The following is a 16,377-nucleotide window of genomic DNA, read 5'->3' as shown; positions in this document are numbered from 1 at the left end:
ATGTGAGTTGTCTAGTGCTCCCTGTGTGTGGAGGAGACTGAACCGTGCGCCCCGCCACCGGCGAAGAGGGCTCTGAGCCGCTGAACTGTGCGTCTGCTCAAGGCCGAAAATGGAAAGTTTCTGAAATCCGTGGCTGAGCGCGGCCCCCGACCTTTAATCCCCGGGGACCACTGCCAGTAAATATCAATTACAGACATATTGGGATGAATGTAATCACAATAAAAGGAAGTGGGAAGAGGAATAATCCGAGTCCAGGGTGCAATGAGGCAAAGTCCCTCCAGATATGAAGACGTTTCCGGGCGAGGAGGACGCTCGGGTTATTAAGGCTCACAGCTACCTGCAAAAGAGGTCACGAGTTCTCCGCCAAAGGACCCTGCAATATGGGGCCCAGGAGCAAGAAAGGAGGGAATGCAGCCATCCTGGCAAGGGACCCCTCCATGGCGTGCATAAGTGCGGGCACCAGGGGGGGAACGATGAGGAGCCTCCTACAGATCCCTAATCTGGAATGTGAGGTCTGAGCACAAGTGCTGGGTTATAGCACATTAGCCACAGGGCCAACACTGGGGCTATAAAGAAATGGGCACAAGACAAGGGGCATACAGTTAGGTCCAGAAATCTTTGGACAGTGACACAATTTTCGCGAGTTGGGCTCTGCATGCCACCACATTGGATTTGAAATGAAACCTCTACAACAGAATTCAAGTGCAGATTATAACGTTTAATTTGAAGGTTTGAACAAAAATATCTGATAGAAATTGTAGGAATTGTCACATTTCTTTACAAACACTCCACATTTTAGGAGGTCAAAAGTAATTGGACAAATAAACCAAACCCAAACAAAATATTTTTATTTTCAATATTTTGTTGCGAATCCTTTGGAGGCAATCACTGCCTTAAGTCTGGAACCCATGGACATCACCAAACGCTGGGTTTCCTCCTTCTTAATGCTTTGCCAGGCCTTTACAGCCGCAGCCTTCAGGTCTTGCTTGTTTGTGGGTCTTTCCGTCTTAAGTCTGGATTTGAGCAAGTGAAATGCATGCTCAATTGGGTTAAGATCTGGTGATTGACTTGGCCATTGCAGAATGTTCCACTTTTTTGCACTCATGAACTCCTGGGTAGCTTTGGCTGTGTGCTTGGGGTCATTGTCCATCTGTACTATGAAGCGCCGTCCGATCAACTTTGCGGCATTTGGCTGAATCTGGGCTGAAAGTATATCCCGGTACACTTCAGAATTCATCCGGCTACTCTTGTCTGCTGTTATGTCATCAATAAACACAAGTGACCCAGTGCCATTGAAAGCCATGCATGCCCATGCTATCACGTTGCCTCCACCATGTTTTACAGAGGATGTGGCGTGCCTTGGATCATGTGCCGTTCCCTTTCTTCTCCAAACTTTTTTCTTCCCATCATTCTGGTACAGGTTGATCTTGGTCTCATCTGTCCATAGAATACTTTTCCAGAACTGAGCTGGCTTCATGAGGTGTTTTTCAGCAAATTTCACTCTGGCCTGTCTATTTTTGGAATTGATGAATGGTTTGCATCTAGATGTGAACCCTTTGTATTTACTTTCATGGAGTCTTCTCTTTACTGTTGACTTAGAGACAGATACACCTACTTCACTGAGAGTGTTCTGGACTTCAGTTGTTGTGAACGGGTTCTTCTTCACCAAAGAAAGTATGCGGCGATCATCCACCACTGTTGTCATCCGTGGATGCCCAGGCCTTTTTGAGTTCCCAAGCTCACCAGTCAATTCCTTTTTTCTCAGAATGTACCCGACTGTTGATTTTGCTACTCCAAGCATGTCTGCTATCTCTCTGATGGATTTTTTCTTTTTTTTCAGCCTCAGGATGTTCTGCTTCACCTCAATTGAGAGTTCCTTAGACCGCATGTTGTCTGGTCACAGCAACAGCTTCCAAATGCAAAACCACACACCTGTAATCAACCCCAGACCTTTTAACTACTTCATAGATTACAGGTTAACGAGGGAGACGCCTTCAGAGTTAATTGCAGCCCTTAGAGTCCCTTGTCCAATTACTTTTGGTCCCTTGAAAAAGAGGAGGCTATGCATTACAGAGCTATGATTCCTAAACCCTTTCTCTGATTTGGATGTGAAAACTCTCATATTGCAGCTGGGAGTGTGCACTTTCAGCCCATATTATATATAGAATTGTATTTCTGAACATGTTTTTGTAAACAGCAAAAATAACAAAACTTGTGTCACTGTCCAAATATTTCTGGACCTAACTGTATGTACCGAATCTTCCCAACAGCGCCCCAAACATCTGCTCAGCTTGGGTACAGTGACCCAGCTGCACATTGTGCCTAGACAAGTATTGGGTTTTGTTAGAAAAAATCCAGTGTAGTTCCCCCAATACTGTGGCCTCCAGTGCAGCGCCCCCCAATGCCGCAGCCTCTAGTTCAGCGCCCCCCAATACTGCGCTTTCCAGTGCAGCACCCCCAATACTGTGCCGTCCAGTGCAGCGCCCCTCAATACTGTGCCCCTCGAGTGCAGCGCCCCCCAATACTGTGCCCTCCAGTACTGTGCCCCTCCAGTGCAGCGCCCCCCCAATACTGTGCCCTCCAGTGCAGCGCCCCCCAATACTGTGCCCTCCAGTGCAGCACCCCCCAATACTGTGCCCTCCAGTGCAGCGCCCCCCCCCAATACTGTGCCCTCCAGTGCAGCACCCCCCAATACTGTGCCCTCCAGTGCAGCACCCCCCAATACTGTGCCCTCCAGTGCAGCACCCCCCAATACTGTGCCCTCCAGTGCAGCACCCCCCAATACTGTGCCCTCCAATACTGTGCCCTCCAGTGCAGCGCCCCTCAATACTGTGCCCCTCCAGTGCAGCGCCCCCAATACTGTGCCCTCGACTGCAGCGCCCCCCCAATACTGTGCCCCTCCAGTGCAGCGCCCCCCCAATACTGTGCCCTCCAGTGCAGCGGCCCCCAATACTGTGCCCTCCAGTGCAGCGCCCCCCAATACTGTGCCCTCCAGTGCAGCACCCCTCAATACTGTGCCCTCCAGTGCAGCGCCCCCCCAATACTGTGCCCTCCAGTGCAGCGCCCCCCAATACTGTGCCCTCCAGTGCAGCACCCCCCCAATACTGTGCCCTCCAGTGCAGCGCCCCTCAATACTGTGCCCTCCAGTGCAGCGCCCCCCAATACTGTGCCCTCCAGTGCAGCACCCCCCCAATACTGTGCCCTCCAGTGCAGCACCCCTCAATACTGTGCCCTCCAGTGCAGCGCCCCCCAATACTGTGCCCTCCAGTGCAGCCCCCCCAATACTGTGCCCCCCAATACTGTGCCCTCCAGTGCAGCGCCCCTCAATACTGTGCCCCTCCAGTGCAGCGCCCCCCCAATACTGTGCCCTCCAGTGCAGCGCCCCCCAATACTGTGCCCTCCAGTGCAGCGCCCCCCAATACTGTGCCCTGCAGTGCAGCGCCACCCCAATACTGTGCCCTCCAGTGCAGCGCCCCCCAATACTGTGCCCTCCAGTGCAGCGCCCCCCAATACTGTGCCCTCCAGTGCAGCGCCCCCCAATACTGTGCCCTCTAGTGCAGCACCCCCCAATACTGTGCCCTCCAGTGCAGCGCCCCTCAATACTGTGCCGTCAAGTGCAGCGCCCCCCAATACTGCACCCTCCAGTGCTGCACTGCAGAAATATAAGTGCCCCCTACAGGAATCGGTGTTGCAGGACCTTCCCTGTCTGAGCCTCGCCGCCTCCTGCTCCACCGCTCAAATTGGGAAAGATCCCGGAAAACATCATTAAATAGAGCCCAGATTCTGCACTGACGGAAGGTACAAGGGACACTGAGCATCACATGCAGCAGCAGCATCACACGCAGCAGCAGCACATGCAGCAGCAGCACATGCAGCAGCAGCACACGCAGCAGCACACGCAGCAGCAGCACACGCAGCAGCAGCACACACAGCAGCAGCAGAAGCAGCAGCAGCACACGCAGCAGCAGCACACGCAGCAGCAGCACGGCGTCTGGGAGCACGGACACTGCAAAAATACATAACACATGGTCTTAAAAATCTATGCAAATAGGCCTGATCTATCGAGGTGTAGTTGCCAATTTTCTGGTGTAAAACACCTTGAAATATTGTAAAAACTTGAAGCTGACAAAGAGATTACACTTTTTGACTTTTTTCCTCCCGTCCTGACCAGATTCCATATGAGGGCCGGGTTCACTTCTTACTTTGTATGGGATTGGATCTTGTGCGCCATCATCTCCTGGACGAGCCGTGTCCATTCTACCAGAGTGATGGAGCCTACGAGGCGGAGAGGAGTGATCGAGCTCTGAACCTGCAGCACCACAAGCAAGAGCTAAAGAAAGCAAGTCTGCAAAATATAAGGAAAGCAATCAACAAGCAAGTGCAGCATGTATCCAACACCGGGATATATCCCAAAGGACCGGCACGGGAATATCTGTATGATGAAGAGTATGTGGAGGTTTAAATGTGCACAATTATCAGATCTATAGTGTCAGTACATTAAGGCATTATGTATATATTCAGAGCTCAAAATGTCTATCTGACTTTATTCATCCTCCACCAGCAGAATGGTGAGTGCAGCTCTGGAGTATAATACAGGAGGTAACTCAGGATCAGTAATGTATGTACACAGTGACTGCACCAGCAGAATAGTGAGTGCAGCTCTGGGGTATAATACAGGAGGTAACTCAGGATCAGTAATATAATGTATGTACACAGTGACTGCACCAGCAGAATAGTGAGTGCAGCTCTGGAGTATAATACAGGAGGTAACCCAGGATCAGTAATGTATGTACACAGTGACTGCAGCAGCAGAATAGTGAGTGCAGCTCTGGGGTATAATACAGGAGGTAACTCAGGATCAGTAATATAATGTATGTACACAGTGACTGCACCAGCAGAATAGTGAGTGCAGCTCTGGGGTATAATACAGGATATATCGCAGTATCAGTAACGTAATGTATGTACACAGTGACTGCACCAGCAGAATAGTGAGTGCAGCTCTGGAGTATAATACAGGAGGTAACTCAGGATCAGTAATGTAATGTATGTACACAGTGACTGCACCAGCAGAATAGTGAGTGCAGCTCTGGAGTATAATACAGGATGTAACTCAGGATCAGTAATGTAATGTATGTACACAGTGACTGCACCAGCAGAATAGTGAGTGCAGCTCTGGAGTATAATACAGGATGTAACTCAGGATCAGTAATGTAATGTATGTACACAGTGACTGCACCAGCAGAATAGTGAGTGCAGCTCTGGAGTATAATGCAGGATATATCGCAGTATCAGTAATTAATGTATGTACACAGTGACTGCACCAGCAGAATAGTGAGTGCAGCTCTGGAGTATAATACAGGAGGTAACTCAGGATCAGTAATGTAATGTATGTAGACAGTGACTGCACCAGCAGAATAGTGAGTGCAGCTCTGGAGTATAATACAGGATGTAACTCAGGATCAGTAATGTAATGTATGTACACAGTGACTGCACCAGCAGAATAGTGAGTGCAGCTCTGGAGTATAATACAGGATATATCGCAGTATCAGTAATTAATGTATGTACACAGTGACTGCACCAGCAGAATAGTGAGTGCAGATCTGGAGTATAATACAGGAGGTAACTCAGGATCAGTAATGTAATGTATGTAGACAGTGACTGCACCAGCAGAATAGTGAGTGCAGCTCTGGAGTATAATACAGGATGTAACTCAGGATCAGTAATGTAATGTATGTACACAGTGACTGCACCAGCAGAATAGTGAGTGCAGCTCTGGAGTATAATACAGGAGGTAACTCAGGATCAGTAATGTATGTACACAGTGACTGCAGCAGCAGAATAGTGAGTGCAGCTCTGGAGTATAATACAGGTATATCGCAGTATCAGTGACCTGTGTATAGTGACTCACCTGTAGATTGGATCAGCCGTTCCCATCTATTGCAGACTGATCTCCGCTTCTTTATCTGCTGCTGTTAATCAGTAATTTGCAGTAACATAAGTTCTTCCTTCGGGATGAGACTCCTCATAGGTTCCTGTGATTTGTCTTCGGATGCGATGTCTTCCTTGCGCCTTGGCGTGGTTTCTGCCGTCTTGTGTGTCTTGGTGGCGGTGACGAGCGGAGAACGTAAGACTCACTCTATTATTATAATCCGGATTTCGGGTCGTTATGTTGCTGTGTATCAGGTCTGTGCAGTCCGGAGCCGGCAGGACGGTAACAATCCCCGATCTGATCGGTGCCGCTCTGCCTGCGCTGACACACTGTAACAAACTCATATCTGTAGCCTCTGGGTATGAGGAATGAAGTGACTGGAAGCCGAGATCCTGGAGGCAAATTTAGACATTTTGAAGTTTATTTTCAAGGGATAAAGCTGTCGTCAGGACTTGTATAGCGATGACTTGTCCTTTGGAGGGGTGATAGATGTCATCACAGTGGGGGTCTCACACCCGGTGCCCCCCGCCGCTCAGCTGTTTGGGTATTTGCTGCAAAAACCATCAGCAAAGCAGCTTTAGGAAAAAGACGACCGGCTGAAGCCATCACACCTCGGAAAACCTCAGTGGATGCGCCGTTGTGCGCACACAGCCAATGTAACGGTGGCAGCTCTTGGTACTGCAGTTCAGCCTCTATTATTAGCTGCAGTAACCAAGAATGGCTACTAAGTAGTGGTGGCGCTGTTCTGTCCACTTACAACCGCAATGGAGCCGCAAACGACTGGTGAAGACCAAACCGATATTGATTATAGGTCATCGGTATACGAGTCCTGGAAAAACCCTTTTAGTTGCCAAATGTATTATTATCGGCCCATAAACCTGACACGTGGACTCAGTATTGGGGCACAAGCACATGTGAGCGGTAGTGATGAGCGAGTACTAAAAAGCTCGGGTGCTCGAGGCTCGGGCCGAGCCTCCCAAGATACTCGTGTACTCGGCCCGAGCACCGAGCCCAATGTTATCCTATGGGAGACCCGAGTATTTTTGTGAAATGACCACCGGCAGCATGGAGAAACCATAAAAATGTCACAAAAGTCTCAGAAGAGTGCTCAAATGACATGGCAACAGCATGGGGAAGACCCCTTGAAGCATTTATCACTGAAAAGTCACAGCTGTGAACAATTTTGTCCGCGTTTCACGCCATTTTTACGGACTCACCAGAAAACCTTCCAAAATGACACCAAAATGAATTTTCATGGCGGAAATGTTAAGGGCACATACCCAATAGTGAGATAGAGCTGGTGTATGTTACTTTTTGAGATTAATACATGAAAGATTTTACGTAAAACATTGTGTGGCACTCCGATGTCCAAAACGCACGTTTTGTGCTTTTTACTAGCGATGTCGGTCATTTTTTTTTTCATTCTATCTCCCGTCGGTCGGTCTCGCTCTGTCGGTCTCTCTCTGTCTTGTCTGTCCCCCTCTCACAGTCTGTCGGTCAGTTCCCCCCCCTCTCTCTTACTTACCGTTCCCCGATCACCGGCGCGGCGCTGCACAGCTGTTCACTAAACTCCGGCGGCTTTTCCTCTATTGAAAAAGCCGGAGATTAAACAATCTCGTATTCCCTGCTTTCCTGCTTTTCGGCGCCTATGATTGGTTGCAGTGAGACACGCCCCCACGCTGAGTGACAGGTGTCTCACTGCACCCAATCACAGCATCCGGTGGGCGTGTCTATACTGTGCAGTGAAATAAATAATTAAATAATTAAAAAAAAACGGCGTGCGGTCCCCCCAATTTTAATACCAGCCAGATAAAGCCATACGGCTGAAGGCTGGTATACTCAGGATGGGGAGCTCCACGTTATGGGGAGCCCCCCACCCTAACAATATCAGTCAGCAGCCGCCCAGAATTGCCGCATACATTAGATGCGACAGTTCTGGGACTGTACCCGGCTCTTCCCGATTTGCCCTGGTGCGTTGGCAAATCGGGGTAATAAGGAGTTAATGGCAGCCCATAGCTGCCAATAAGTCCTAGATTAATCATGTCAGGCGTCTATGAGATACCTTCCATGATTAATCTGTAAATTACAGTTAAAAAACACACACACCCGAAAAATCCTTTATTAGAAATAAAAAACGCTAACAAAGTCCCTCATCACCAATTTATTAACCCCGACAAACCCTCCATGTCCGGCGTAATCCACGGACCTCCAGCGTTGCGTCCAGCTGTGCTGCATGAAGGTGACAGGAGCTGCAGAATACACCGCTGCTCCGGTCAGCTTCACACAGCAACTGAGGTGAGTAGCGCGATCAGCTGAGCTGTCACTGAGGTTACCTGGATCCAGCGGTGGCCGCGGGTAACCTCAGTGACAGCTCAGCTGATCGCGCTACTCACCGCCGCTCCGGTCAGCTCCATGCAGCAATTGAGGTGAGTATAGCGATCAGCTGCTGTCACTGAGGTTAATCGCGGCACCGCTGGATCCAGCGGTGGCCGTGAGTTACGTGACTGACAGCAGCTGATCGCGCTACTCACCTCAGTTGCTGTGTGAAGCTGACCGGAGCGGCGGTGAGTAGCGCGATCAGCTGAGCTGTCACTGAGGTTACCCGCGGCCACCGCTGGATCCAGGTAACCTCAGTGACAGCTCAGCTGATCGCTATACTCACCTCAGTTGCTGTGTGAAGCTGACCGGAGCGGCGGTGTATTCTGCAGCTCCTGTCACTTCCATGCAGCAGAGCTGGACGCGACGCTGGAGGACTGTGGATTACGCCGGACATGTAGGGTTTGTCGGGGTTAATAAATTGGTAATGAGGGACTTTGTTAGTGTTTTTTTATTTCTAATAAAGGATTTTTCAGGTGTGTGTGTTTATTTACTGTAATTTACAGATTAATCATGGAAGGAATCTCGGGGAGACGCCTGACATGATTAATCTAGGACTTATTGGCAGCTATGGGCTGCCATTAACTCCTTATTACCCCGATTTGCCAACGCACCAGGGTAAATCGGGAAGAGCCGGGTACAGTCCCAGAACTGTCGCATCTAATGTATGCGGCAATTCTGGGCAGCTGCTGACTGATATTGTTAGGGTGGGGGGCTCCCCATAACGTGGGGCTCCCCATCCTGAGAATACCAGCCTTCAGCCGTATGGCTTTATCTGGCTGGTATTAAAATTGGGGGGACCGCACGCCATTTTTTTTAATTATTTATTTATTTTACTGCACAGTATAGACCCGCCCACCGGCTGCTGTGATTGGGTGCAGTGAGACACCTGTCACTCAGTGTGGGGGCGTGTCTCACTGCAACCAATCATAGGCGCCTGTGGGCGTGGAAAGCATGGAATATGAGATGGCTGTGTGCAGAGCACAGCGCGCCCGCCGGTATAAAGGCTCGGTCACGCTGTGCAGGCCGGCCAATCACTGCAATTCCACAACTAACAGGGCTGTGGCATTGCAGTGGTCTGCCAGCCAATCCCTGCATGAGGGCTGGCTCTCAAAAGAGCGCCAACATGCAGGGATGAAGACCACGAGTACAGCACGAGTATCGCGAGAGTAGCCCGAGTACAGTGATACTCGTGCGAGTACCGAGTAGTAACAAGCATACTCGCTCATCACTAGTGAGCGGCTAATATGGGCTCATTCCTGATAATGGCGGCTTCTTTTGTCCCATTACAGCCAGCTGCGCGGATGTGGAGGATTTCGGCCCCTGCACCGGGGACACCGGCGGCTTCTGCCCCAGCGGCATTGCATGCAGCTGTAAAAGCAGCCAACCGTTCTGCAGGTAACGAGCGCGAATGTCCTGGGGGTATCGCTGGGAGAAACAATAAAGCATAACCTTACTGGCAGTGTAAAGCATGGCGGATTTCTGGAATTGTGCCTATCTGCTATAATTAAATTTTAGTTTGTGTGCAGTAAAGACCAGAAGGATACATTGTATATACATGTATGTGCATCAACCTTCACCTTCCCATGAAAACCATAATGAAACCCCTGTTCTTTACACTGCAGGCTGTATCCAGAGATCTGGGATAATGCGTCTCTAGTGTTCTGTACATTATACCACCATCCATTTTCTTTCTGATTATATCCATTGTCACTTTAGACGGCCTAATTAAAAGATCCTCTACAGGGGGCACCAAACTGATGCTGCCCCTTTAATGGTGCAAGCGTCATTTCTTGTGCTGTGCCTTTCTGTATTGTCTCCTATTCACTCTCTTTGTGACGATAAACGATGAGTCTGGCCAGACCGGACCATCGGGGCAGGACGAGTCCAGTCAGACGGGGCCCTCGGGGCAGGACGAGTCCAGTCAGACAGGGCCCTCGGGGCAGGACGAGTCCAGTCAGACGGGGCCCTCGGGGCAGGACGAGTCCAGTCAGACGGGGCCCTCGGGGCAGGACGAGTCCAGTCAGACAGGGCCCTCGGGGCAGGACGAGTCCAGTCAGACGGGGCCCTCGGGGCAGGACGAGTCCAGTCAGACGGGGCCCTCGGGGCAGGACGAGTCCAGTCAGACAGGGCCCTCGGGGCAGGACGAGTCCAGTCAGACGGGGCCAGTCAGACAGGGCCATCGGGGCAGGACGAGTCCAGTCAGACAGGGCCCTCGGGGCAGGACGAGTCCAGTCAGACGGGGCCAGTCAGACAGGGCCATCGGGGCAGGACGAGTCCAGCCAGACGGGACCATCGGGGCAGGACATGTCCAGTCAGACGGGGCCCTCGGGCCAGGACGAGTCCAGTCAGACGGGGCCAGTCAGACTGGGCCATCGGGGCAGGACGAGTCCAGCCAGATGGGACCATCGGGGCAGGACATGTCCGGTCAGACGGGGCCATCGGGGCAGGTCGAGTCCAGCCAGACCGGGCCATTGGGGCAGGACGAGTCCAGCCAGACCGGGCCATCGGGGCAGGTCGAGTCCAGCCAGACCGGGTCATCGGGGCAAGACGAGTCCAGTCAGACGGGGCCAGTCAGACAGGGCCATCGGGGCAGGACGAGTCCAGCCAGACGGGACCATCGGGGCAGGACATGTCCAGTCAGACGGGGCCATCGGGGCAGGACGAGTCCAGGGTCATTGGGGCAGGACGAGTCCAGTCAGACTGGGCCATCGGGGCAGGACAAGTCCAGTCAGACGGGGCCATCGGGGCAGGTCGAGTCCAGCTAGACCGGGCCATCGGGGCAGGTTGAGTCCAGCCAGACCGGGCCATCGGGCAGGACCAGTCCAGTCAAGAAGGAGCCATCAGAGCAGGACAAGTCCAGTCAAGAAGGGGCCATCGGGGCAGGACGAGTCCAGTCAGACGGGGCCATCGGGGCAGGACGAGTCTGGCCAGATGGGGCCATTGGGACAGGATGAGTCCGGCCAGACGGGGCCATCGAGGCAGGACGAGTCTGGCCACACGGGGCCCTTGGGGCAGGACGAGTCTAGCCAGACGGGGCCCTCGGGGCAGGACAAGTCTGGCCACATGGGGCCCTCGGGGCAGGACAGGTCCAGCCAGACGGGGCCATCGGGGCTGGATGAGTCTGGCCAGACGGGGCCATCGGGGCAGGACGACTCTGACCACATGGGGCCCTTGGGGCAGGACGGGGCCCTCAGGGCAGGACAAGTCTGGCCATGTGGGGCCCTCGGGACAGGACAGGTCCAGCCACACGGGGCCATCGGGGCAGGAGCAGTCCTGCCAGACGGGGCCCTCAGGGTAGATTCACACTGTATTAACGCCTGGTCGTCTTACTCCGCAGCTGCCCCTTCTACAGAGGCCCCAATGGAAACTACTGGTACCTGGGGGCGAAGTGCAACCAGCTGTGGAGCACCCTGGACATGATCGTCCTCTGCATCTTCCCCGCCGTGGCGCTGGCTTTTGTGGTTGGCGTCACAGCACAGGTCATTCACTTCTGCAAGACAAAGCCGCACGGGAGGAGGGTAAAAGAGGCAAAGTAAGTGACAACTGTCAGCCCCAAATGTCCGACACCGGACACCGACTGCAAATATGGATCCAATATCCATAACAGAAAAAGAAGTATCAATTCATTACAATGTCGCCACATAGAGGAGAAATCACTCCGTGACAGGGGGCGGAGCTGACAACCCCTCACACATGTCTACAGGCGGGGTGTCAGCAGTAATAGAGGAAGAGCTGGTGCTGTATATAAGGGGTGTGACCTCATGTCTGATCATGTCATATCAGTGATGTCATCATCAGGGGGCGGGGCTGTAGTATAAGGGGTGTGACCTCATGTCTGATCATGTCATATCAGTGATGTCATCATCAGGGGGCGGGGCTGTAGTATAAGGGGTGTGGCCTCATGTCTGATCATGTCATATCAGTGATGTCATCATCAGGGGGCGGGGCTGTAGTATAAGGGGTGTGGCCTCATGTCTGATCATGTCATATCAGTGATGTCATCATCAGGGGGCGGGCTGTAGTATAAGGGGTGTGGCATCATGGAATGATGAATTTTGGGAGGTGTCTCTTTTGAAATGTATTTTCATTTTCTATTTTTTTAAACATTTATTAATTATTTTTTTTAGAAATTTAGAGAGAAAGTCGACTAATACACATAAGAACCTGTCATATGTTCCCGATCCGGAGATTTCTCGCCAATATTTGGAGCGCTCAGCGGTAACGAGACGTTTACAATATATCAGATTCAGAATTTGTGGATTAAAATGACTGAAAAAAATCATTTCCTCTCTCTAAGGTCAATGTCCAGGAGCGAGTGCAGCCGAAAATACAAACTGCACCTCAGAACGTGCCGCCAGCCGTACTACCGAAACCTCGCGGACTGAAGTGAGTATGAAAGTGCGGAGAGAATGTGGACCCCAATATCTAATGTTCACAATTATAGTTGTCAACTGACTTACTAACATCCTGTACTGATGTTGAATTACCTCCTGTGTTATACTCCAGAGCTGCACTCACTATTCTGCTGGTGCAGTCACTGTGTACATATATTACATTTCTGATCCTCCTGAGTAACCTCCTGTATTATACTCCAGAGCTGCACTCACTATTCTGCTGGTGCAGTCACTGTGTACATACATTACATTACTGATCCTGAGTTACCTCCTGTATTATACTCCAGAGCTGCGCTCACTATACTGCTGGTGCAGTCACTGAGTACATATATTACATTACTGATCCTGAGTTACCTCCTGTATTATAATCCAGAGCTGCACTCACTATTCTGCTGGTGCAGTTACTGTACAGATACATTACATTACTGATCTTGAGTTACCTCCTGTATTATACTCCAGAGCTGCACTCACTATTCTGCTGGTGCAGTCACTGTGTACATACATTACATTACTGATCCGGAGTTACCTCCTGTATTATACTCCAGAGCTGCACTCACTATTCTGCTGGTGCAGTCACTGTGTACATACATTACATTACTGATCCTGAGTTACCTCCTGTATTATACTCCAGAGCTGCACTCACTATTCTGCTGGTGCGGTCACTGTGTGTACATACATTACATTTTTTACTTGAAGGCTATGTTTACATGTTGCATTTTTACAGCGTTTCTTGCAGTTTTTGCTGCTTTTGTGGTAAATTAAACTAACTTTATTTATACATGTACTGAACACAAATGACACCAAAAATGAAACAACGCAGCCCCGCCTCCTTCTTGGAAGCAGATTTTCCTGCTGAAAAAAACCGCAGCAAAAACGCAACGTGTGATCCTTGCCTTAGAGAAATCCTGTAAAAAGGCAGTTTTGGGGGTGTGGAGACGGAGAGTGGGGTGTAGGGTAACGCCATCTCCTGTATTGCAGATATTACTCTGATGCTCCTCCTGTCGCTCGATCCTCCAGTTACTTTGAAGGACGGCAGCAATCTCAGAATTCTGGCAGCCGAGTCCCAGAGCAGGAATACGAGGAGCCGCAGTATGCAGTAAGTGTCAGCAATGCTGTGACCAGTCACCGCTCAGGTATAGGACCCCCGTGCACCCCACACTCGGTGCAGCCAGCGCCCGACATCACACGCATAAAGCCCCTCACTGTCGGTGCTTGCTGTCAGGGAATAGAATTGTTGTTCATGGATTTAGATGTTTCTTCCTCCTGAATCTTCCCCATCACCGATGAGTGATCATTATAGAGAAGTGGAAGGAGCCGCAGCAACTCAACCAAGAACAGGAGACCCCGGAACGTTACAGAGTGGGGGGGCCGAGTGCTGAGGAGTAAACGAAAGAAAAGTCCCCGACACTCTGCTGACCCCATAACTGCAGAGTCCAGACCTCCTCTGATAACATCAGCACAAACACTGCGCCAGCCGGGGGCTTCATGGCCGACCAGCTGCAGCCGTACGTCACCAAGCACAATGCTGAGCCATACACCACCAAGCACAATGCCGAGCCGTACATCACCAAGCACAATGCCGAGCCGTACATCACCAAGCACAATGCTGAGCCATACACCACCAAGCACAATGCTGAGCCGTACATCACCAAGCACAATGCCGAGCCGTACACCACCAAGCACAATGCCGAGCCGTACACCACCAAGCACAATGCCGAGCCGTACATCACCAAGCACAATGCTGAGCCGTACATCACCAAGCACAATGCTGAGCCGTACATCACCAAGCACAATGCTGAGCCGTACATCACCAAGCACAATGCTGAGCCGTACATCACCAAGCACAATGCTGAGCCGTACATCACCAAGCACAATGCTGAGCCGTACATCACCAAGCACAATGCTGAGCCGCACATCACCAAGCACAATGCTGAGCCGCACATCACCAAGCACAATGCCGAGCCGTACATCACCAAGCACAATGCCGAGCCGTACATCACCAAGCACAATGCTGAGCCGTACATCACCAAGCACAATGCCGAGCCGTACATCACCAAGCACAATGCCGAGCCGTACATCACCAAGCACAATGCCGAGCCGTACATCACCAAGCACAATGCCGAGCCGTACATCACCAAGCACAATGCCGAGCCATACATCACCAAGCACAATGCTGAGCCGTACATCACCAAGCACAATGCCGAGCCGTACATCACCAAGCATGCCACCGGACTCTAAAGGAGACATGTTCTCTGCAGGGATGGATTGCACTTCTCTATCTGATAAGCGTGTGTGTGTGTGTAAGGGGGGCACATACTTTTTTCCATGTATCATTGTTTTGGATGCAACTTTGGCTGTGACTGGAATATTAGATGTATTGGGTCTCTTCGGTCTGTTTTTGCCCCGATCTTCCCTTTACCAGTGATAGTTGTTTACGCCTTGATCTGCCATTTTCTTGTGATTGTTGTTGTTTCTTCCCTCCTCCGGTGATTGTTTTCCGGTGATTGTTTCTGCCCTCTTCCGGTGATTGTTTCTGCCCTCTTCCGGTGATTGTTCCTGCCCTCCTCCGGTGATTGTTCCTGCCCTCCTCCGGTGATTGTTTCTGCCCTCTCCCGGTGATTGTTTCTGCCCTCTTCCGGTGATTGTTTCTTCCCTCTTCCGGTGATTGTTTCTGCCCTCTTCCGGTGATTGTTTCTGCCCTCCTCCGGTGATTGTTTCTTCCCTCTTCCGGTGATTGTTTCTGCCCTCTCCCGGTGATTGTTTCTGCCCTCTCCCGGTGATTGTTTCTGCCCTCTCCCGGTGATTGTTTCTGCCCTCTCCCGGTGATTGTTTCTGCCCTCTTCCGGTGATTGTTTCTTCCCTCTTCCGGTGATTGTTTCTTCCCTCTTCCGGTGATTGTTTCTTCCCTCTCCCGGTGATTTGTTTCTGCCCTCTTCCGGTGATTTTTTCTGCCCTCCTCCGGTGATTGTGTTCGTCGTGCTGTAATCACCATTATGGCGGTTATGTATAACATTCACCTCATTTGTCGTCTCTTGTGTCTTTTTTCAGAGGGTTTCGAGGCCTGCGTTCGCTCCAGCCAACTATCCGCCGCTGTCCCCGGAGCCGTCCAGCCAGAGTGCCGCCTGGGACCACCGGCCTATTAGCTTTGGACGTCCACAAATTAAACCAGTGTACAACTATTAGTAACATCACAGTGTGTGGTGCGCTGACTGCCTCCGTTTATATTGTTGCTGCCTGTGAACATTTATCTGCAATATTCTGTTATTATGGCGGAGTGATGGATCGCCGCCGTCCTCATCATACCCCATAATCCTCCATGTGTTAATAAAACTGAACGCGGTGTTACTGTATCACTCCCGTGTCCTGTTACCTCACTCCCATGTCCTGTCACTCCCGGCTCCTGTCACCTCACTCCCGCGTCCTGTCACCTCACTCCCATGTCCTGTCACTCCCGGCTCCTGTCACCTCACTCATGGGTCCTGTCACCTCACTCCCGCGTCCTGTCACCTCACTCCCGCCTCCTGTCACTCCCGGCTCCTGTCACGTCACTCCCAGCTGCTGTCACGTCACTCCCGCTTCTTGTGTCACCTCACTCCCGCCTCCTGTCACTCCCGGCTCCTGTCACCTCACTCCCGACTCCTGTCACGTCACTCCCGACTCCTGTCACCTCACTCC

At 51.4% G+C, this 16,377-nt stretch overlaps 1 protein-coding gene across 1 annotated transcript; it reads left to right on the top strand.

The window, feature by feature from the left end:
- The first annotated feature begins 5,994 nt into the window (after positions 1–5,994).
- On the top strand, positions 5,995–16,055 carry LOC142250248 (uncharacterized). The gene is made up of 7 exons (XM_075322374.1): positions 5,995–6,124; positions 9,598–9,703; positions 11,646–11,840; positions 12,436–12,526; positions 12,606–12,694; positions 13,681–13,798; positions 15,751–16,055. The coding sequence occupies exons 1-7, from the start codon at positions 6,013–6,015 to the stop codon at positions 15,883–15,885; spliced, it is 846 nt and encodes a 281-aa protein (XP_075178489.1). The 5' UTR covers positions 5,995–6,012; the 3' UTR covers positions 15,886–16,055.
- Positions 16,056–16,377: the final 322 nt, after the last annotated feature.

The sequence above is a fragment of the Anomaloglossus baeobatrachus genome, chromosome 9 (genome assembly GCF_048569485.1).
Source record: "Anomaloglossus baeobatrachus isolate aAnoBae1 chromosome 9, aAnoBae1.hap1, whole genome shotgun sequence".
Classification (NCBI taxonomy): Eukaryota; Metazoa; Chordata; class Amphibia; order Anura; family Aromobatidae; genus Anomaloglossus; species Anomaloglossus baeobatrachus.
This window is presented reverse-complemented; position numbering and strand designations above follow the sequence as displayed.

Excerpts from the sequence above, each read along its gene's own strand:
- LOC142250248 (XM_075322374.1), top strand. The coding sequence starts at position 6,013 with ATGAGACTCCTCATAGGTTCCTGTGATTTGTCTTCGGATGCGATGTCT. Across the intron at positions 6,125-9,597 it reads GGCGGTGACGAGCGGAGAAC|CCAGCTGCGCGGATGTGGAG; the intron begins GTAAGACTCACT and ends GTCCCATTACAG. Across the intron at positions 12,695-13,680 it reads CCGAAACCTCGCGGACTGAA|ATATTACTCTGATGCTCCTC; the intron begins GTGAGTATGAAA and ends CCTGTATTGCAG.